General features: G+C 34.5%; 3 protein-coding genes and 1 long non-coding RNA gene across 5 annotated transcripts; 3 read left to right on the forward strand and 1 right to left on the reverse strand.

Annotated features, from left to right (window-relative positions):
- Positions 1-462: 462 nt before the first annotated feature.
- Positions 463-10,226, forward strand: LOC149728640 (thrombospondin type-1 domain-containing protein 7A-like). Its single transcript, XM_089888746.1, has 22 exons — positions 463-617; positions 1,067-1,231; positions 1,311-1,475; positions 1,840-2,004; positions 2,342-2,506; positions 2,874-3,038; positions 3,585-3,749; positions 3,806-3,970; positions 4,050-4,214; positions 4,278-4,442; positions 4,525-4,689; positions 5,058-5,222; positions 5,481-5,705; positions 6,403-6,547; positions 6,779-6,926; positions 7,128-7,248; positions 7,657-7,768; positions 7,962-8,085; positions 8,448-8,638; positions 9,096-9,212; positions 9,342-9,505; positions 9,914-10,226. Exons 1-22 carry the CDS (start codon positions 504-506, stop codon positions 10,127-10,129), a joined length of 3,492 nt encoding a protein of 1,163 aa, XP_089744872.1. The 5' UTR covers positions 463-503; the 3' UTR covers positions 10,130-10,226.
- LOC149728641 (uncharacterized) lies at positions 7,774-11,192 on the reverse strand. Its single transcript, XR_016386054.1, has 3 exons — positions 11,046-11,192; positions 9,274-10,194; positions 7,774-9,033 (listed from the first exon to the last, which is right to left on the reverse strand). It is a non-coding gene; the product is annotated as an uncharacterized LOC149728641 (long non-coding RNA).
- Positions 11,193-11,784: 592 nt separating this feature from the next.
- On the forward strand, positions 11,785-15,170 carry LOC149728642 (complement component C6-like). Of its 2 annotated transcripts, XM_089888754.1 has the most exons (10): positions 11,810-12,053; positions 12,132-12,199; positions 12,491-12,644; positions 12,957-13,095; positions 13,296-13,407; positions 13,780-13,915; positions 14,158-14,348; positions 14,413-14,535; positions 14,629-14,792; positions 14,879-15,170. In XM_089888754.1, exons 1-10 carry the CDS (start codon positions 11,998-12,000, stop codon positions 15,092-15,094), a joined length of 1,359 nt encoding a protein of 452 aa, XP_089744880.1. In that variant the 5' UTR covers positions 11,810-11,997; the 3' UTR covers positions 15,095-15,170. The 2 variants fall into 2 exon arrangements, with proteins under 2 accessions (XP_089744882.1, XP_089744880.1); XM_089888756.1 differs by lacking the exon at positions 14,629-14,792 and having other exon boundaries at positions 11,785-12,053.
- A 2,286-nt stretch (positions 15,171-17,456) lies between these two features.
- LOC149728643 (complement component C6-like) lies at positions 17,457-22,215 on the forward strand. The gene is made up of 11 exons (XM_089888752.1): positions 17,457-17,615; positions 17,877-18,101; positions 18,158-18,302; positions 18,586-18,739; positions 18,973-19,111; positions 19,462-19,573; positions 20,695-20,830; positions 21,102-21,292; positions 21,357-21,479; positions 21,573-21,736; positions 21,866-22,215. The coding sequence occupies exons 1-11, from the start codon at positions 17,511-17,513 to the stop codon at positions 22,079-22,081; spliced, it is 1,710 nt and encodes a 569-aa protein (XP_089744878.1). The 5' UTR covers positions 17,457-17,510; the 3' UTR covers positions 22,082-22,215.
- Positions 22,216-22,282: the final 67 nt, after the last annotated feature.

Below are 22,282 nucleotides of genomic sequence, written 5' to 3' on the forward strand. Positions count from 1 at the left end.
AGCTGTGAAAATGTTTTTTTTTTCTTGTGCATAAATTTAAACAAAAATGAACATTTCTGGAAAACATACTAGAAAATGGAGATGTAATGAACTGGCATATATAAAAATAGCTCATGTTAAAATAAATCATTTGACCTATGTACATTCCTTATGTGTATGCTAATCTAATATTTTCAGATTGTTTTACTAACACTGAATTATCACAAAGTGGCGTTTTAAACCACCACGCTTTCTGCAAACATTTTTGTTTTTGAAAAAAACAAGAGCTTTTCAAAAAAGATTGATAGCCTACTCTTGTATATTTCACTTCTTCATGGTGCAAATTAAGTTTCATGTGAATAATTTCTCAGTAATAACCAAGCTACTTACTCGAAACAGTGAATCCTAATATAACATGCAAATAAATGTCGCCAGATTCCAAAGTAAAGTTTTGAATGGTGGCTATAAAGAACAAGCAAGCAGTCACGATAATGTTAATATAGTTTACTTTTAGTTCAGTAACCATGCGATTGTTGTTTGCAGTTATTGCTGTTCTAGCATTGGTATTGTTATTCTGTGAGGGTGGAGAAGCATGGTGGTGGAATAGAAGAAGGTCCCCATCTCCTGTCCATTGTAGTGTAAGTTGTATGTACAATATAATAATATTAATATAATACATTTTATTTGCTTCTTCGATTACTGTAACAAAGATTTAGAAATACAGTGGCACACTTGTAAATTGTAGAAGAAGTGCATTACTGTAATACACAAGAAATTAAATATAAAAAAATACAAAAAAAATAAATACATATAAAGAAAGATATGTACAAATGACAACATGATATCTAAGACTAGAGCCACAAGAAATATAAATTTATAGCGATAATAAACCAATTTATTGCAATCTGAATTTAAAGAGTCTTACTTAAAACTACCATAATTCTGATCCTGTTAAGATGAAGTACCCAAAGCCTGTGAAATAGTGTTTTAATAGATTGTTGTTGAAATCCACCCTAATAAATTTTAGCCATATAATTTTACCTTTAACTGCGCATTCATCACTTTTAATGTTTCTGTAACTACTCAGGTGTCAGCATGGACTTCTTGGAATGGATGCTCCAAGTCATGTGGTGGAGGGCAATCAGTTAGAACAAGAACAATCACAAGAAACAGAGCGCATGGGGGACATGCTTGTCCTGCTCTGCGCCAAACTAAATCTTGCAACACACATAAATGTCCTGTACCATGTCTTGTAAGTTGATCATGGAATAGTTGTGTTTTTAACTATTCGTTGTATTGCAAAATGTCATTTAAAATACTTTTTGTTTCAGTTTTCTGGATGGGCTAGTTGGGGTACATGTTCAAAAACATGCGGTGCAGGTCAAACTATTAGGACAAGGACCATAACAAGACACCCTGCCCATGGAGGTAGTGCCTGTCCCACTTTACGTGAATCAAAAGCTTGCAATATTCGGGCATGTCCTGTTCCTTGTCTTGTAAGTATTTCGTTGTACCTGCATTTGTTTGTTTTTCTATAATTAATGTTAATAAGGATATACATATCCAGTGCTGCTTCTCAGTGTTTGGGCACTCGCAACATAGCAGAAGAATATTTGGTTCAATGCCTGATACTGCTACCATTATGGGTATATATGTCCTTGGGAAAGACAGATAGCAGATATTGCTTCAACCCAGTAGTCAATGATTGGTGTTGCAAGTTGTCAACCATACATGAAACAAAATCACAAAAAAAACAAATAAAAAACAATCGCCAAAATTGGGGAAATAAATATGCATCTTTTATTTATTGTCTCATATTTCAATGCAAAATGCTATTTGAGTAAGTTTTTTTTGTAATAGGTTTCTGGATGGGCTAGTTGGGGTACATGTTCCAAGACATGCAGTGTAGGTCAAACTATTAGGACAAGGACCATAACAAGACACCCTGCCCATGGAGGTAGTGCCTGTCCCACTTTACGTGAATCAAAAGCTTGCAATATTCGAACCTGTCCTGTTCCTTGTCTTGTAAGTAATTCGTTGTGCGCGTATTTGTTTGTTTTTCTATAATTAATGTTAATAAGGATATACATATCCAGTGCTGCTTCTCAGTGTTTGGGCACTCGCAACATAGCAGAAGAATATTTGGTTCAATGCCCGATACTGTTAAAGTTGTGGGTGTATATGTCCTTGGGCAAGACAGATAGCAGATATTGCTTCAAGCCAGTAGTCAATGATTGGCGTTGCAAGTTGTCAACCGTACATGAAACAAAATTATTAAAGATGGGGAAATAAATATGCATCTTTTATTTATTATCTCATGTTTCAATGCAAAATGCTATTTGAGTATGTTTTTTTGTAATAGGTTTCTGGATGGGCTAGTTGGGGTACATGTTCCAAAACATGCGGTGCAGGTCAAACTATTAGGACAAGGACCATAACAAGACACCCTGCCCATGGAGGTAGTGCTTGTCCCACTTTACGTGAATCAAAAGCTTGCAATATTCGAACATGTCCTGTTCCTTGTCTTGTAAGTAATTTGTGTACGCGTATTTGTTTGTTTTTTTTCTATAATTATTGTTAATACAAACATATATATATAGCGTTGTCGCTCAGTGTTTGGGTGCTCGCAACATAGCAAAAGAACATTCTGTTTAATTCCTAATACTGTTAAAATTGTGGGTGTATATGTCTTTGGGCAAGACAGATAGCAGATATTGCTTCAACCCAGTAGTCAATGATTGGTGTTGCAAGTTGTCAACCATACATGAAACAAAATCACCAAAAATGGGGAAATAAAAAACAATCGCCAAAATTGGGAAAATAAATATGCATCTTTTATTTATTATCTCATGTTTCAATGCAAAATGCTATTTGAGTATGTTTTTTTGTAATAGGTTTCTGGATGGGCTAGTTGGGGTACATGTTCCAAAACATGTGGTGCAGGTCAAACTATTAGGACAAGGACCATAACAAGACACCCTGCCCATGGAGGTAGTGCTTGTCCCACTTTACGTGAATCAAAAGCTTGCAATATTCGAACATGTCCTGTTCCTTGTCTTGTAAGTAATTTGTGTACGCGTATTTGTTTGTTTTTTTTCTATAATTATTGTTAATACAAACATATATATATAGCGTTGTCGCTCAGTGTTTGGGTGCTCGCAACATAGCAAAAGAACATTCTGTTCAATTCCTAATACTGTTAAAATTGTGGGTGTATATGTCTTTGGGCAAGATAGATAGCAGATATTGCTTCAACCCAGTAGTCAATGATTGGTGTTGCAAGTTGTCAACCATACATGAAACAAAATCACCAAAAATGGGGAAATAGAAAAAAAAAAAATAGAAATAACAAGACACCCTGCCCATGGAGGTAGTGCTTGTCCAACTTTACGTGAATCAAAAGCTTGCAATATTCGAACATGTCCTGTTCCTTGTCTTGTAAGTAGCTCAATTTGTTTCTAAAGTTAATTATTTGTTTATTCTTATAATATTGTTGACAAGGGTATACATATCCAGCGCTGCTGCTCAGTGGTTAGACACTCACAACATACATTGTACAGTTACTATTTTTAATTATTTTTTGTGCTGTAAATACCTGTTCATAGGTTTCTATTTGGACTGGTTGGGACACATGTTCCAAGACATGCGGTGAGGGTGAGACAATCAGAACAAGGAACATTACAAGACCCTCTGCTCATGGAGGAGCGTCCTGTCCTGCTTTGCGCCAAGCAAAAGTTTGCGATGTCAGAAAATGCCCTATACCATGTCTGGTGGGTTACCCATCCTTATTTATTTCTTGTACAACTGACATTTTTTCTCATTATAGGTTTCTGATTGGCAACATTGGTCTGCATGTTCCAAATCCTGTGGTGTTGGTGTAGCAATTAGATCAAGGAACATAACAAGACACCCCGCACATGGAGCGCCTAGCTGCCCTGCTTTGCAACAAAACAAAACCTGCAATCTTCGAACATGTCCTGTGCCATGTCTCGTAAGTTGATCATGGTATAGTTTGTTTGGATTTAATTTATTGAAGTGTAAAATGTATTTTATAATTTCTCTTATTATAGATTTCTGATTGGACTGGTTGGGGAATGTGTTCAAAGACATGTGGTGCGGGTGAATCTATTAGGACAAGGAACATTACCCAAAATGCTGCTCATGGAGCTCCATGCTGTCCTGCTCTGCAACAAACAAAAGTTTGCAATATACGGAAGTGTCCGGTGCCTTGCATTGTAAGTTGTCGATTTTTATTTAGTTTTCCTGATATTTCCTTTTAAAATAATTTCTTATTATAGGTTTCTGATTGGAATGATTGGTCTGCATGTTCAAAAAGCTGTGGTGACGGTGAGTCGATCAGGATAAGGAATATTACCAGACCCCCAGCACATGGAGCACCTAGCTGCCCTGTTTTGCGCGAATCAAACCCTTGCCATATTCGGCCATGTCCTGTTGCTTGTGCAGTAAGTTAAGCTTTGTAAAAAAACTGTTTCTATTTTTTTACCATCAGTGTATAATAAAACCTTTCACACATTCACTATACAGGTTTCTGGGTGGACTGCTTGGGATGCATGTTCCAAAACTTGCGACGAGGGTGTGTCAAATAGAACGAGAAACATCACAATTCACCCTGCTCATGGAGGGAGACCTTGCCCCAATTTGCAACAAAGTAAACCTTGTCACATCCGAAAGTGTCCTGTGCCTTGTCTAGTAAGTTATGTTGCCAATTTTAGTATTGAATTTCTTTAAAACCGGCACCAAAGTGGCTAGCGCCTAACCCAGAAGTAATGGGTTCAAGGCTCGTCGCTGCTACCATTGTAGGCGTATGTGTTCTTGGGCAAGACACTTAACAGCAGTTGCTCCAACCCTGTGGTCACTAATGGGTTGTCCAAAATATCAGCCATACATAAAAAAACTAAAAAAAATTCCTCAAAAAGTAATTACCCACAAAGTAAAATACATGGCAACTCGTGATGGTGTATGAAACAGAATACTCGCCGTGTTATAAGGACAGTCGTTTTCGGGCCACACCAGAATTAAAGTTACATTCATTTATTCAAAATCATTTCTCATTAAAGGTTTCTGATTGGGAAAGCTGGTCTACATGTTCTAAGCACTGTGGGGGTGGTCATTCAATTAGGACAAGAAATATTATAAGATACCCTCTTTATGGTGGACCTGGTTGTCCAGCTTTAAGTCAGATAAAAACTTGCAATACTCAAGCATGTCCCATGACATGTTCTGTAAGTTTCACATTGTATTAATACTTTACTCTTATTCAAATTTTCTGTTATCTTTTATGTTGTAATAGGCTGTAAGATTATCACATTGTTTAAGTACTTTACTCCTATTCAATTTATTGTTGTATTTTATCTTTTATGTCGTGTTAAGCTGTGAGATTATCACATTGTTTAAGTACTTTACTCCTATTCAATTTATTGTTATATTTTATCTTTTATGTCGTATTGAGCTGTGCATTTATTATCCATTTTTCCGTAAAGGTTTCTGAATGGGCTCATTGGAGCAGGTGCTCCAAGACTTGTGTTGGGGGTCAGTTGATTAGGACAAGGAACATCACTGTACACCCAGGTCATGGGGTAGCTTCTTGCCCTGCTTTACGACAAACACAAAATTGTAATTCCCAAGCATGCCCAGTGCCGGTGACATGTCAATGGAGCCCATGGAGTGCATGGTCGAGCTGTGATCCTTGCTTTCCAGGAGGAAGGGTAAGAACATATTATTGTTAAGTACATTTTTTAAAATTTGTTTTATGTAAGATTTTGTTTAAAATAGTTGGAAAAAAGGGTTTTGTGGGCATTTTAGTGTTCATTATTACATATCTCTTATCTTCCAGCTGTAGCGACCACGCTTATTTTCTTCCAAATTAATAGAAATATGTTTTTAACTGTAAGTTGACCGGCGCCGTGGCATAGTGGTTAGCGCGCCTGCCTGTAACCCAGAGGTAATGGGTTCAAGGCTCGTCGCTGCTACCATTGTGGGAGTATGTGTCCTTGGGCAAGACACTTAACGGCAATTGCTCCAACCCATGGGTCACTAATGGGTTGTCCAAATTATCAGCCATACATAAAAAAATAAAAAAATCCCCAAAAAATAATCACCCACAAAGTAACATACATGGTAACTCGTAAGCTGGCACGAGGTGTTAAACCCGTGTTATAACGACTGTCGTTTTCCGGCCACGCGAGGATAAAGTAAGTTACATTCATTTACATCTATAAGTGTGTTTTGAAAACTGTTGTTTGTCGATATTTCCTGTCTTTTTATTTAAAATATTTTTTAATCCTCGCTACCGTAATCGCAGAGACAAATAAAGTTATTATTATTATCCTTTAATACAAGTAAAATAAAGTAAGTCTTCTAAACTGCTTCTGGAAAAATATGATGACTACATATTTTTCTTAGAGCCAATTTAGGAATGTAACAGTCCCAGCAATGTTTAATGGAATGCAATGTCTTGGCTCAAGAGATAACTCAGATTATTCATGTACTAGTGGACGAGTTTGCATCAAGGAAAAATGCCCAAGTAGAAAATTTTCATGTAAAAACGGTATGTTATTTTGCATTTTATTAACTTAATTTTCTCTGATTTGTTTTTATTAATATTAATTATTTGTTTTCTATAGTTAGGTTAATTTATCATTTTAAATCTGCTTTTCGGCACTCAAAATTTACAATTTTAGTGTAAAGTATCTAGTTTTTAATTTACTCACAGTTGGTAAAAATTGGAGCATAAAAAAAATTAATTTCTTAATATTACAATAATTAAATTATCTTTCAGGTCTAGGCTGTATTTTTAAACATCTTCAGTGCAATGGCGACGCTGATTGCCCCGACAACTCAGACGAACAAGGTTGTTCAAACATTCGTTTACCCTGTGGTAGCCGTTTGTTCAAAAAGATTCTAGGCATTAACATCACTGGCAGTGGGTAGGCAAAGCAATTTTAGCATATATTGTTATAAATAAAAAAAATTTGAAACTTTGATGTTACAGCTTTGGTTTGGTAAGCACATAGACAGTATACAATATTCCAAACCACAGAATCATATTTCCAATTTTCTGGAGAAAACCAGCAACCTATTCACTATGCACCACCACCTTAATATAAATTTTTTTTCTTATGATTTAGTTTCGATATCACAAAACTGCGGGAAGAAGGTATAATTATGGACAATGAAAGATACAATGGTCGATGCTTAACTGTGGGGGGCTTTAGAATACCTGCCAATATGCTGTTTTACTGGTTTCATGTATGTTACAAAGTTACATTTACAAACTTTATTTTGTTTTACATCTTAAACTTTATCCCAGTAAATACATGGCTATTGTTTACTGGCAGCGTGGCACAGTTGGTTAGCATACATGCCTCTAACCCATAGGTAATGGGTTCAAGGCTCGTTCCTGCTGCCAGTGGTCACTAGTGGGTTGTTTAAGCTGTCAGCCATACATAAAATATAACAATCACTCACAAAGTAACATACTTGGTAACTGGTAAGCTGGCACGAGATGTATGAAACAGAACACCAGTGATTTAACAACTGTTTTTTTTTTATCGGCCACACAAGGAAAAAGCAAGTTGCATTCATTCATTAATTCCATTCAATTGAAGCATTTGAAACCTCCTTCAACTTTATAATGGACTGTTATTCTTTCCAAAGGTTCTTGTTAATCCATCATTTATCATAAAGTCGTACGAATCATCTATGAACTACTTTCAAGATGAAAGATCATCTTTTAGGCAGAAATTGGGTTCTAGTTCATCACACACAAGTAAGTTTAATTTGATTTTCACTTTTTAATGTTTTATGGATTTTAGTAAAGGATTTACAAGACATTTAAATAGACTTGATACAAAATTGACCTAATTGAAATCCCATAGAACTTTTCTAGATAGTTGTTTTATATAATAAACTCTGTCAATTAAAAGTAAAGAAAATTATTTATGTCAACTGTATTGGTACAGAAATATTGTCTGCAAAATCTTTTGGCTCCAACAGCATCAAAACCAGAATGGTGATTGACTTTGGCACAGACTCTGATTCCAAATTCTTCAAGATTTCTAACACAGTAGAGGTTGCAAGATTTGGGTCAGTTAAACTAAAATTTCTATTTCCTAGTAGGTGCTAGAATTTTTAATGAATGTAAGAACTAGCTCCATGGCAAAGTAGTTAACGCGCCTTCCTCCAACACATAGGTAATGGGCTCAAGGCTCGTTGCTGCTATCCTTGGTGGGTGTATGTGTCCTTGGGCAAGACACTTAACGGCAATTGCTCCAACCTAGTGGTCACTAATGGGTTATCAAAATTTTCAGCCACACATAAAACAAAGAGAAATCTAAAAGAATAATCACCCACAAAGTAAAATACTTTATAACTTGTAAGCATTTGTTACATTCATATAGGACTAGTTGCAGGATTACAATTGTAAATAATTTTTTTCAACAATACAGCATGTTTGGTCAAAAGCTTCTTCTGTCATTTGAGTTCCAGCAACGACTTGAGCAACTTCCAAATAACTTTGATTATTCAAAATATGCTCAAGTAATTTCTGACTTTGGCACCCATTTCTACTCCAGAGGTGTTTTGGGTGGAAAATATGAGTATGTGTACCGGTACTCTAAGAAAGCTCTTAATCAATCAGGTGTGTATTACATGATACAGTTAGGAAGACTTGGTAATATTTTGATGTGTGTTATGAAGTGTAAACACAAAAACGATAAATTGTTTAATTAGGCTAATATACAAAAATGTTTAAAAAAGGAGGAATGTCACAAATTGTGTTCGCTTTTGTTGTTATTGGCCGTAAGCCATTAAGTCACAGCAGGTGTGATGTAACATCCTTCTTTATGACGTGTGTCATTGTGTCGCAATGCCAGAAACGTGGAAGTTGTTTTTTGGGGAAGATTAGTAATATTGGCTTTGGTGTAAAACGTATTATTGACGTTGGTGTAAAACCTATTATTATAATAAAAAACTTGTGAAAGCACTGCAGGGCGTTCTGTATATGTTCCCAATTGAGAGACGCGAAATTCTTGCCTGCGACAAAGAAACAATTATAATATTCAAATGTTTAACATGACTTACAAAACTTGTTACAGGTCTCACAGATTTTGAACAAAAATCCTGTCTAGAGCAAGAAGCAAAGGCTTCTTTCCAAGGCAGTGGGTTTGGAAATTCAAAGTGTTTATCAAACACATTGTCACAGAAACATAAAGGTACTTATTCTTTAAGTAAATAGAAACAAATCAACCTAAAATGAAGTTTTTTGGTTTATACCTTGAACACAAATAACTTTGTAGACTCAGTTTTAAAGTTACAAAAATACCCGTAACTATCTCGAATAGGAAGTTTTACTCGTGCTGCTACCAACTTTGTTTCTAATGTGGTCGGTGGTACATCTGAAAAGGCTGCTGCTCTGAGTTTCTTTTCTGGAAAGACACCAAAGAAGTCAGATTACGATGAATGGGTGAAGACGGTCAAACACAATCCAGCAATGATCGATTATAAAGTAAATCTTTTAAGTTTTTAATGTTACTAACCTGGAGACTTGTTAGGTTAAAGAGTGTTTTAACTGTCAGTTTTTAGGGGTTGGAATTTTACTTTAACAATGCTTTGACAGCCAACACCAACGAATATCTGTTATAATTGTTTTAGCTAGAACTCTCAAAGCACTATTTGGGAAGATCAATTAATATTTTAAGTTTACCAGAAGTCGCAGATTGCTATACACTAAATTGCTTTGTTATCAGAAATTACTTATAGCTTCAAAATATTGTGATGGTAATGCTTAATATTTAATCAGCGTAGGGTTTATTTCAAAGTGTATGTATATTTTGTTAACATTGTTATCTGGCAATTGTTTACAGCTTGCACTCTCTATAGGTTTGTAATTTTTCATGTTTAACAAACATTACAGCTTACACCCATATCGTCGGCTGTGCCACTGTCAAGCTATAACAAAAGAATCAATTTGGAACGTGCTTTGGTACTCTATTTGAAGGAGTATGACTACTCCAAGTGTAAGGGTAAATGTGCCCATGGTGCAGCAGTGGTCGTGGTGAATGGCGGAAAGCTCTGCAAGTGTCTTTGTGCTGCCAACTATGGTGGCATTGATTGTAGTGTTCGTGCATGAAGCAAATCTTTTGGGAACATATTTTAAAGAGTTGTATAGGAACTGGAGTTTCCCATGATGTTGTGCTGTAAAAAAGAAATAAAACTAAATTTGAAGAGTTTTGTTCTATTGGTTTATTTAACCCGTTTATTATACTATATAATAAACACTTTAATTTTTAATTATTTCTTTTAATTTTATATTTATGTCACACCTAGTGTAAGAATAGGTGATGGAAATTAACAGCAAATTGCTCTGGTTACAATATGCAATGCAAGAGTTATCGTGTAATGAAAATAGCACTATATATGAAACAATATTTTTATGTCCTATTGATATCACAGATAATTAAAAAGACAGATAAGTTGTTAGCTAACGAAAGTTTTAGGGAGTTTATTGTGGTACCTGAGAAGTACCACAGTAATTCTGGAAACTATATTGTATAGATGAAGACTTAAAAAATGGAAGATACAAAAAAATAAAAAAGAAAGAAATGTGTTATGAGAGAAAATTACTGAAAATTAGTAAGCAAGTAAACATTGAACATTTAATAGAAAAAGGTTATGAAGAAATACACATATATATTGTTCTGAATATTTATTTGTGATGAGAGAAAACAAGCTGACTGTTTAGAAGTTACTAGGCATGCAATACTATATATTTAACAGTCTTGTTTCAAAACATGGTAGTTAACCTAAAATTATAAAACACTACAGTATAAATAAAACATTGCTTAGCTGGTGCTTTAGCTATTCTATATTTGTTTGTGTAAACCTGCCAATGATTAATACACAGTCTAATAAAGCTAAAATGCAAAATAATACCAACTATATGTAGGCCTACGGGGCCACATGACTAGACCATTAAATAGAATCCTAACTTACACAAAAGGTTTCCAAGTACTGCTAGTAAAGCGAATACGTAAAATAATACTTACTTCAGCAATGTATTCTGAAGCTACAGCTAAATAGTGTCGGCAATTTAATATGGGATGCAAATTTATACCTCAAGAGTTTTCCAAGTATCAATTTAAACATTTGAAACCTGCTCCAAATTAACATATAGCCTGGTATGACTCACATGAAGTTAGTAATACTGGAATGCAAAATATGTCTTCAAGCAATTATAGTTTAATGTGACACTTAATTAGGTGCACAAAGGCTTTTTTCCATACTGTTGATTTTTTATCTTTCTCCCAAGTAATTTTTAAATAATAAAATTAAGAATTCTTAATTAAAAGACTGCAACTATAAAACATTTATATATTAATGTACAGAAATGTCATTTATAATGTCCTGGAGGAGCTATATTGTATAAAATGCTAGTCTTGCATGCTAACAACTTTTTCATGTGAGATTCAATTTTGTTTATTGTTTTAGCAGGTTCGGTATTTACAAATTGGGGTCTTTATTTATATTAGTACTTATTAATTATTGGTTTTAATGATGAAAAATCAAGTTTATTTGGTTTAAAATTAAAAAAGTTGAAGTACCAAATAAAATAATTTAGTTGATCATTTAAACTGCACATCAACTTTTTATTTATGCAGTATTTTTTTTACACAAAATATAAAAAAATTCTTGGTTTTTTTTTACTTATTCTGCATGTTTTGACATTTGGAAGCGCATTAAAACAAATACAAACATAAAATTTTAACTAAAAAACTATTCTTAGTCTTCGCCAAGCCACTGGCTGTGAGAAGTATCTACTAATATTACATGCAAATGTATGATGCTAGCTTTCAAAGTAAAGTATTAAACGATGGCTATAAAGAACATGAAATTCCCCATGTTGTTATCACTATAGACTGCACTCTTCAGTAAACATGCGATTGTTGTTTGTAGGGATTGCTGTTCTAGCATTGGTATTGCTATTTTGTGAGGGTGGTAATGCATGGTGGCTTTGGGTTAGAAGAAGAAGAAGACCATCTCCTGTCCATTGCCGTGTAAGTTTACAATGATTTTTCTAATTTAAAACATCACAACATACAAAGACAATATTAAAAGTAAATAATTCATAATAGGTTTCTGCATGGAGTAATTGGGGTGCATGTTCCAAGACATGTGGTGGGGGGAAAGCAATTAGGACAAGGTACATGCATTGATGGTAACTTATTCTTTCCAATTTATGTTAAATAAAATGATAACCTATATTTCCTCATGTGGTAGGGCGATGGCAGTTGTTACCAAACTTCATACACCTTATAGCCATGTATAAGTTACTGCCTCTTGGCTTATATGTTACTTTGTGGTGATCGTTCTTTTATTTTCTGTGTGACAATTTGAACTACTCATTTGTGTGCACTGGTTTGGAGCAACGACTGTTAATTTGCTCAAGACATCCTTACACTGTACTTTAAACAACTCTTCCTATGCCTAATAGGTCTTGGTTGTATTTCTAAAACACTTCTCTGCAATGGTGACAATGACTGCGCTGACCGCTCAGATGAAAAACATTGTTCTAATGTCACCATTCACCCACCTTGTGGGAAGGAAAAATACACAGACATTCCAAACATTGATATCGCTGGAGCTGGGTAAGCCTATGTTGCATATAACACTCTTTAGAAAGTATTTAAAATGATGCCTATACTAGTTCTTGGAACATATTTGTTGTACGTTTTACGCTTAGTTTGAATTAATACCGTCATGTTTTCCCACTTTCTAATTTCCATTCTTAGGCTTTTAATATTTCAATTATTTCAAATCTGTATAAAAAGTAAGGTATAATCATTAGTCTTAATGTGAATGGTAAAAGGTTGTTTGTTTGTTTTCGCTGTTGTAAAGGTTCCAAATCTTGGTTGTTAAGACATTTTATATATATATATATTTATTCTATACCATTTTAGGTTTAACCTCATAAAAGCGCAAGAAGAAGGCATGATCATGGACAATCGAAAATATGATGGGCGATGCTCAACCGTGAAAAGTGGTGACATAGGAGAACGCTTTAGAAAACCAGCAAATGTGCAATTTTATCGGTTTCAAGTCTGTATTAGTAGCCTCTTTGAAGTTGTTTTAATTAATTTAGTTAAACTTCTTGACAGGACACATTTAAACTAACTTTTTGTAAAAGCGTAATAAAGTCAACAGCAAAAAACTTTAATAATTCTAGGCTACCACTATCCTAGTAAATAACCTGTGCCTCTAGTGTATTTTTAATAACCCATTGAAAAAACATAACTCAGGTGCGCATAGAAACATCATTCCATGTAAAGTCATATGCGTCATCAAAGGACTACATGAAAGAATTACGAGCGTCAACCGAGCGCAAATTTAGTACTGGTATTTCATACACAGGTATGACTTTATCAGATTTTAGTCTTATTTTTCTACAGTCTTAAAATACCTGTTTTTTAACTTCTGCACAGCCTGACCAAAACCTATCTGCAAGAACCGAAACCCTATGTTTACTAACGGGGTGTCTATCTTGCTAGGCAAACTACAAAAATAATAATCACCCCTGCAAAGTTACATATGGGGTAACTCAAAAGTAAACACGAGGTGTGGGAAACAAATTACAGGTGTTATAACTGTAGTTGCCCTGCTATGCAAATTTTAAAAAAGTATCATACAATATTATTAACATCAAATCTATCTTAGCTTTTTATTTGAGTAAGAGCAAATTTACCACATAAAACCTCTTTTCAATTTGTGTTTGCCACCCTTTAGATCCATCACTAGTTAGTGTATCTCTAAAGTCAACTAGCTCCAACAGCCACCAGACAAGATTGGTTATCGCATTTGGAACTAACTTTGATTCTAAGTTTTTTAAAGTATATAGCACTGTACAAGTTGCACAATTCAGGTAATCCATTTTATTTCTGACTGTTTTTGTCCAATTCTCGAACAATGTGTCAAAAGCACTAATAAGTATTATTAGATAATCCCGAAGAAAAAGGGGTTAGAACTGAAATGAATGAAGCATTTAATGGGGAACATTTTTACACTTTGAAATAATTATTTATGACTTTCTTAATGAATTAATGTGCATTTCATTCGTATTGTGTAAGAAGGTACAAACAGATAAAATTTATTTAAATAAAACAGAATGGTTCGTCGAAATCTTCTCCTCTCATACGAGTTCCGACGGCGATTGAAGGAACTTCCCGATAATTTCGATTACGCAAAATACGCTCAAGTAATTTCTGACTTTGGCACCCATTACTACTCCAGGGGCGTTCTGGGTGGTAGGTATGAGTATGTGTACCGGTACTCCAAGAGAGATCTACGGATGTCAAGTGAGTATCATGTTAAAAGATTGCCTAAAAATATAAAATACTTTATAACCTCTTTCTCTTACAGAGCTCACAGACTATCAGCAAAAGTCTTGTTTGTCAACTGAAGCTAGCATATCTTTTCTCGGCTCTGGCGCCAGTATTGGTTCATCCAACTGTAAAACAAATGCGCTGTCAAGAAAACATCGAGGTACAATACACTCTCATTAGTAGCATTCTGTTTTTTAAAGCATCAATATCACATATTTCACAATGCAGACCATAAATATAAGCATTTACACAGGAAGTTTCACTCGATCTGCTACCAATGCTGATTCTAATGTGATTGGTGGTAAATCTGACAAAGCTGCAGCCCTCAGTTTTTTTAAAAAACGTAAACCAAACAAGTCAAGTTACGATGAATGGGTTAAGACAGTCAAACACAATCCTGCAATAATTGATTATATGGTAAATTGGTACTAGAATCTTTCAAGTTAAATTTAAGGTATCTATGAGAATGCACCAAGTCATTAACATATTGTGATTTTTAACAGCTCTCTCCAGTATCATCAGCTGTACCACTTTCAATGTTGGCGATTAGAAAAAACTTAGAACGTGCTTTGGTTCTCTATTTGAAGGAGTATGACTACTCCAAGTGTAAGGGTAAATGTGCACATGGTGCAACAGTGGTCGTGATGAATAAAGGAAAGCTTTGCAAGTGTCTTTGTGCTGCCAATTATGGTGGCATTGATTGCAATATTCACGCCTGAACCAAGATTTTATTGTTGTGTTTGTCCATAGGATGATTATTAAGTGGTGAAATAAAAAAGATTATATTAAACAGAAGCTACTTGTTTCTATAATTTGCTACACATTAACAAGAAATAAATATATATAATAGGATGGGGGAAGATGGGACACCTTTTCATTCTATTTTCTCGTACATTTTGGTAGCAAACAAAAAACATTCAAGGAATTATAAAACCTTGTCCTCGCAACTTTCATAGACCATTGTTAATTGTTTAAAATACGATCAGGATATTTATATATTTCGTGCTAAAGGTGTCCCATCTTCCCCCACCCCAATAAAACAACAAAATTACTAGTTTTTTTTACGCAATGAGAACAAAAGAAGTCAATTGTTCATCGACCCCACAAGTGATTGGTGACTAGTAGTGACCAGAGCCATATGAATCTGATAGTGACTAGGGACATAGCTGTTGTAGGGTTACACTCTATGTGTATAGGTATCCAGTAATGTCTACACAGCATATACTCTTTAGGATTTGAACCATAATTTAACTGTTGTGTTTAGGGCATGTTTTGGCACACCTGTTTGTATGAGCACATTTTATTACTATCAATGCCTTTCGTCACATGCATTATATGTTGTTGGGCACATTCTTTATGTGCATTCGATGTACTATTTTTGTCTGGAGTTTGTAGTTTTTCACCAAAATATATGTTTCGATATTTTTGCAGGGCCTATATTCCCTCTATCAAATTGTTTCACAAAAAGACTTTAGTGTTTAATGCTGAAGTATAATATTGTGGTGAATATTTGTAGATGCTCATTTATCTAGCTTGTTTTCGAATTCCTCTACATGCAGCAGCCACAAAACAAAAATGAGGATTATTTGCTTTACAAATTCCGATTCTAAATTCTTCAAGATGTTGTACAAGTTACACAATTCCGGGTAAATTAATTTTTTTAAATATTTTCCTCCGGCTGTTTTACAAAATATATGATAAAATCATCTTCAGAATGTTAAAGTTTAAATGGGGTTTTGTACAAAACAGGATTATTCGTCAAAATCTCTCGTATAATTTCCAGCACCATTTAAAGCAACTTCCAGAGGAATTCGAATATGCAAAACATATTCAAGTGATTTTTGACTTTGGCACATATTTCAACTTCAGTGGTGCGCTGGGTGGAGAATATGAGTTTTTCTACTGCTACTCTAAAAAAGATCTTCTGAAGTCAGGTGCGTACACCTTAATATGAGTAAAACATTTGCTTTTGGAAGTTCAATAATTATTAGATGATTACTGTTATGTATGTCTGTCAATTTGTGCCATTACTTGCTATCAGGTAAGGAATAATTTCTTACAATGGTGGCAGCATCAAGCTGTAAATCTGATAGCCCTTGGTTATGGGCAAGTAATCTAGCCACTGTGCCAAGGGGGTAGTCCATCAAACATTGTGTAATTTAATACCATCTAGATACATAGCTTATTAGTAGAAGTGGTGGTCATTCTTCATGTCTGTTCTTCAATTATCATTGTAGGCAACATAACTTTGTGTATAACACATTAGTTTACAGTCTTATTTCCCCCTTATTTAATTAAATTTGTTTTAAGTGTTTCAGTCAAATAATATTTTTAAAACAATTTATACATAGTATATGAACTTGTTTTGAAGTACTGGTTTGCAAGTGTAACAAATAGTTAGTAAAACCATTGTTTAGAGCAGAAAGCAAAATCATATTTAGAAAAGGTTGCAAAAGTTTATTAGGAAAAGGAAGCCAAAGTATATTTAGAAAGGGTAACAAAGTTTATTTAGAGAAGGAAGCTAATTAAGCCTCTTCGTTTTAATGAACCATTGTTTAAAGCAAAAGTATATTCAGAGAAAAAACCCAAATTATATTTAGAAAAGGTAACACAGGTTTATTTAGAGAAGGAAGCTGATTAAGCCTCTTCGTTTTAATGAACCATTGTTTAAAGCAAAAGTATATTCAGAGAAAAAAACCCAAAGTATGTTTAGAAAAGGTAATAAGGTTTATTTAGAGAAGGAAGCTGATTAAGCCTATTTGTTTAAATGAGCTATTGTTTAAAGCAGGAAGCAAAAGTTTATTTAGAGACGGAAGCTAAAGCCTCTTTGTTTTAGCAAACCATTGTTTAGAGCAGGAAGCAAAAGCATATTTAAGAAAAAAAGCAAAGGCATTCTATAAAAAAAAGTTTTACTGCAATTGGATTAGTCGCAGGTTTTTATAAGTTAAAAATTATATAGATGAGTATTATAAATTAATGTTGCGAAATGCAAAACTCTTTAACTTTAACAAGACATATAACAAAACCCTTTGTTGGAAATATAAAAAATGTAAATTAATACTGCAAGTTTTTTAATAATGTTTGATTACCCATGATAGTGTCATATATTGATAGTGATTGCACTGTTCAGTAGGCATGCGATTGTTGTTTGCAGTGATTGCTGTTTTAGCATCAGTATTGCTGTTCTGTGAGAGTGGAGAAGCATGGTGGTGGAGTAGAAGAAGGGCTGTATCTTGCAAAGTAAGTTCTAATATTTATTGTTAATAGAAAAATTCTTAGTTTGATTTATTTGTCAAAGATGTTTTATTTCGATGCAAAGACAGTTATAATAAAGATATATAGATAAAGATAAGACCTTATCCACTTGTATAGATGTTTGACAAAACCGTATTTTTTAAAATAAACACTCTTTTTTATCATTAACAGTTATGGTAAATTTGTTTGAAGATAAATATAGGAAAGTATTCATGCTGATGTGAATACTGTTTTAAACTATTCTAGGTATCTAGTTGGGGTCCTTGGGCTAAATGTTCCAAGACATGTGGTGGGGGGAAAGCAATTAGATCAAGGTACATTAAACGAAACTCAGCTCATGGTGGCACTAGGTGTCCTACTCTACATCAAACAAGACCTTGCTATACTCAAAGGTGTCCATGGCCCATTACATGTAAATGGAGTGCATGGACTGCATGGTCAAGCTGTGATCCTTGTTTTCCAGGAGCAAGGGTAAGTAGATGATTATAACTTTTTTCATTTTCTTCTATAATTATTAAAACTTTTAGAGCAAATTCCGAACTATTACAACACCAGCAATGTTCAATGGGGCAGAGTGTACTGGATCTAGAGCTCTTACAGATTTTTCCTGTACAATAAAAAAGGCTTGCATAACAAAAACTTGTCCAGCTACCAAGTTTTCTTGCCTTGATGGTAATTCATGCAAAAATATTTTAAAACATATTAATTAGTATAAACTTATTTGTTCTTATGTGGCAGGGTAATGACAATCGTTATAACATGGTTGCCAAACTTGTATAGCCTAAGTTACTGCCTGTATGATACTTTGTGGTGATTCATTTATCTTTTTTTTCTGTGTGACTGATTATTCGGACTACCATATAGCCTAGTGTCTAATGAGTTGAAACAATGGCTGTTAATTTGCCACAAAATAAGCCTACACTATAATTTACATAACTCTTCTTGTGCCTAATAGGTCTTGGTTGTATTTCTAAAAAACTTCGCTGCAATGGTGACAATGACTGCGCTGACCGCTCCGATGAAAAAAGCTGTTCTAAGGGCACCATTCATTTACCTTGTGGAAACAAAAAATACAAAGGCATTCCAAACATTGATATCGCTGGAGCTGGGTAAGCCTATGTGGTGTATAAGTCTTTTAAGTAAGCATCCCCTACACCTGCCTCTAACTCTTCTTGCTGCACAATAGTAGTAATCAAGAAGGCAGTCTGTGTTGTGTGTGTATTATTAGGTTACAACAAATGCTATATAAATGAAGGTATAATCATAGGTCTAAAGTTAAAAGGGAAATGGATATTTGTTTCTTACCCAACAACAGTTTCACTGGACGGTTTTGATATTTTAGGTTCGACCTCATAAAAGGGGTAGCAGAAGGCAAAATCTTGGATAATCAAAAATATGATGGACGATGCTCAACCGTGAAAAGTGGTGACATAGGAGAACGCTTTAGAAAACCAGCAAATGTTCAATTTTATCGGTTTCAGGTTCGTATTAATATAAGTTGTTATAATTAGTGTAATTAAACTTCTTGACGGGACATCAATGACCTGGTGCTACGAAAACGTAACCAACAAAATTCATAGAAAGCTTTTAGAAGCTTCTATTTAAATAAGAGACTAAAGATGCCATTTAGGCGAAATATATTTCTCTATTACTACTAGTTGGTTGGACTTGATTTTCGCGGAATTTACAAGTCTTGACATGACACTTTTAATCTAACTTTTTATAGAAAAATGATTTCGCAACTGAAAAATATTTACAATTAAACTGCAAGAGGCATAATGTTTTAATTGTTGTACCAGTAGGCTTGTGTATGTAACCTCAACATTTCTAGGCACGAACACATTCATCCTTTTACGTAAAGTCCTATCAATCAGCAAAAGCCTACATGAAAGATTTACGAACATCCACTGCACGTAAACTCAGCGCTGGTGTCTCATACACAGGTTAGACTACCCCAGACTTTATTTTTAAACTTTGTACAGTAGTAAAATACTCATTAGCAAGTACTAAATTAGTGGGTCTTATTTTATTTTTATTGATATAAAGAGTTTCACAGCCTATTGTTGCGCACAGTTTTTATTGTAACACAGTTTGTGACAATTCTGCCTTGAAAATCCTTACTATTACATTATGAAGCTGCAAGATATCGTGTTAACGCAGATCATACAAACAATTGATCACACACTTTCATTTAAAACAAAACACACCTTTTTGACAACAAATAACATACATTTTAAAAGTAAAATAATTGATTCATTATGCTTTACCACTGTTTTTCAAATGGTGTATAACATCACCTCAATAACGGGGATCCTAGTTTTTCGAAATGGGCGTATCTGATTTAAAAGCTATTTGCTGCCATTCGGTGAATAAATATACAAACAAACATGATACTTGCCCAGCCCTAGCGTGGCCGGAAAACGACAGACCTCATAACATGGGTATTCTGTTTCATACAGCTCATGCCAGCTTAATAGTTACCACGTATGTAACTTTGTGGGGGGGTTGTATTTTTTGGGGGGGGGCAAATTTTTTTATGTATAGCCAACAATTTAGACTGCCCATTAATGACCACTGGGTTGGAGCAATTGTTGTTAAGTGTCTTGCCCTAGGACACATATGCCCACAGTGGTAGCAGCGCAAGCCTTCCATACCCTCTGCTTTAGAGGTGGGCATGTTAACCTACTGTACCACTTTGCCTGCGCTGTGCCACGCATCACCTAAAATTTGTTAAATCGGAAGTAGGCACGAGGGTATAACATGGAACACCTGTGTTATTACAACTATTGTTGCGTGCCATGTGAGAATAATATAAGTTTCCCCAATACCTCAATTGTCCATTCTAGGTTACTTTAATAATGAAGTAGGGGCAATCACAAGTGTTAAAGGTGCCATAAGTGGCTTAAAATGACATAAAAAGTTTAGAAAACATTCTATCGTTTGTTGTCAAAATTTGTGGATGCACCTAACATGTAGTACAATTTTTATATGCCTATAGAAACAAATTATGATCCAAAAAAATTATTATATATGGGGTATTTTCAATTTGTTTTCTATCCTTTAGATCCATCTCTAGTTAGTGTATCCATGAAGGTTGGTAACTCCAACAGTCGCAAGTCAAGATTAGCGGTTACTTTTGGAACAAACTTTGATTCCAAGTTTTTTACAGTATATAGCACTGTACAAGTTGCACAATTTAGGTAATCTATTTTTATTTTCACTATATTTGTCCCATACTCAAACAATGTGTCTGAAGCACTAATTAGTACCATTAGATATTTCTGAATAATGCACCAAACAGAAGGATTCAAATGAAAAGAATAAAGCATTTAAGGGAGAAACAGTTTACATTTTGACATATATATTTGTTCTGATTTTCCTTATAAATCAATATGCTCTTCTTTCATACTGTTAATAATGTTACAAAAATATAGACGAAGAAAAATATAAAATTTAGTTTCTCTAAAACAGATTGGTTCGTCATAATCTTCTCCTTTCATACGAGTTCCGACGACGTTTGAAGCAACTGCCAGATGATTTTGATTACACGAAATATGCTCAAATAATTTCTGACTTTGGCACCCATTTCTACTCATGGGGTGTTCTGGGTGGTAGGTATGAGTATGTGTACCGGTATTCCAAGAGAGATCTACGTAGGTCAAGTGAGTATCATGTTAAAAGATTGCCTAAAAATATAAAATACTTTACCACCTCTTTCTCCTGCAGGACTCACAGACTATCAGCAAAAATCTTGTTTGTCAACTGAAGCTGGCATATCTTTTCTCGGCTCTGGCGCCAGTATTGGTTCATCCAACTGTAAAACAAATGGGCTGTCAAAAAAACATGGAGGTACATTACACTCTCATTAGTAGCATTCTGTTTTTTAAAGCACCAATAGCACATATTTCACAATGCAGACCATTAATATAAGCATTTACACAGGAAGTTTCACTCGATCTGCTACCAATGCTATTTCTAATGTGATTGGTGGTAAATCCGACAAAGCGGCTTCTCTAAGTTTTTTTTCTGGAAAAACACCGAACAAGTCAAATTATAATGAATGGGTTAAGACAGTTAAACACCATCCTGCAATAATTGATTATAAGGTAAATTGGGACTAGCTGTGATACTTATTCTTATAAATTAAGAAACTATTTTTCGTACATTCGATAGTCAAGTTAAATTTGGAATCTTTAGACTGCACTATGACTATAACATATTTTGAATTTTAACAGCTCTCTCCAATATCATCAGCTGTACCACTTTCAATGTTGGCGATTAGAAAAAACTTAGAACGTGCTTTGGTTCTCTATTTGAAGGAGTATGACTACTCAAAGTGTAAGGGTAAATGTGCCCATGGTGCAACAGTGGTCGTGAAGGATAAAGGAAAGCTCTGCCAGTGTCTTTGCCCTGCCAACTATGGTGGCATTGATTGCCATGTTCGTGCATAAAGCAATGTTTTTATTGTTATATTTTTGTTCATTAAGTGGTGAAAGAAAAAAATGCATTAATCAGAAAGTATTTATTGCAATCATTTGCTTCGGGATTATAACATTAACAAGAAATAAATATACCAACAAAATAATATACTTTTATAAGCAATGAGAACAAAAGTAGACAAATGTTTAGCTATTCAACTAGTAATCGGGACA

This window comes from Ciona robusta, chromosome 11 (assembly GCF_009617815.1).
Source record: "Ciona robusta chromosome 11, ASM961781v2".
NCBI lineage: Eukaryota > Metazoa > Chordata > Ascidiacea > Phlebobranchia > Cionidae > Ciona > Ciona robusta.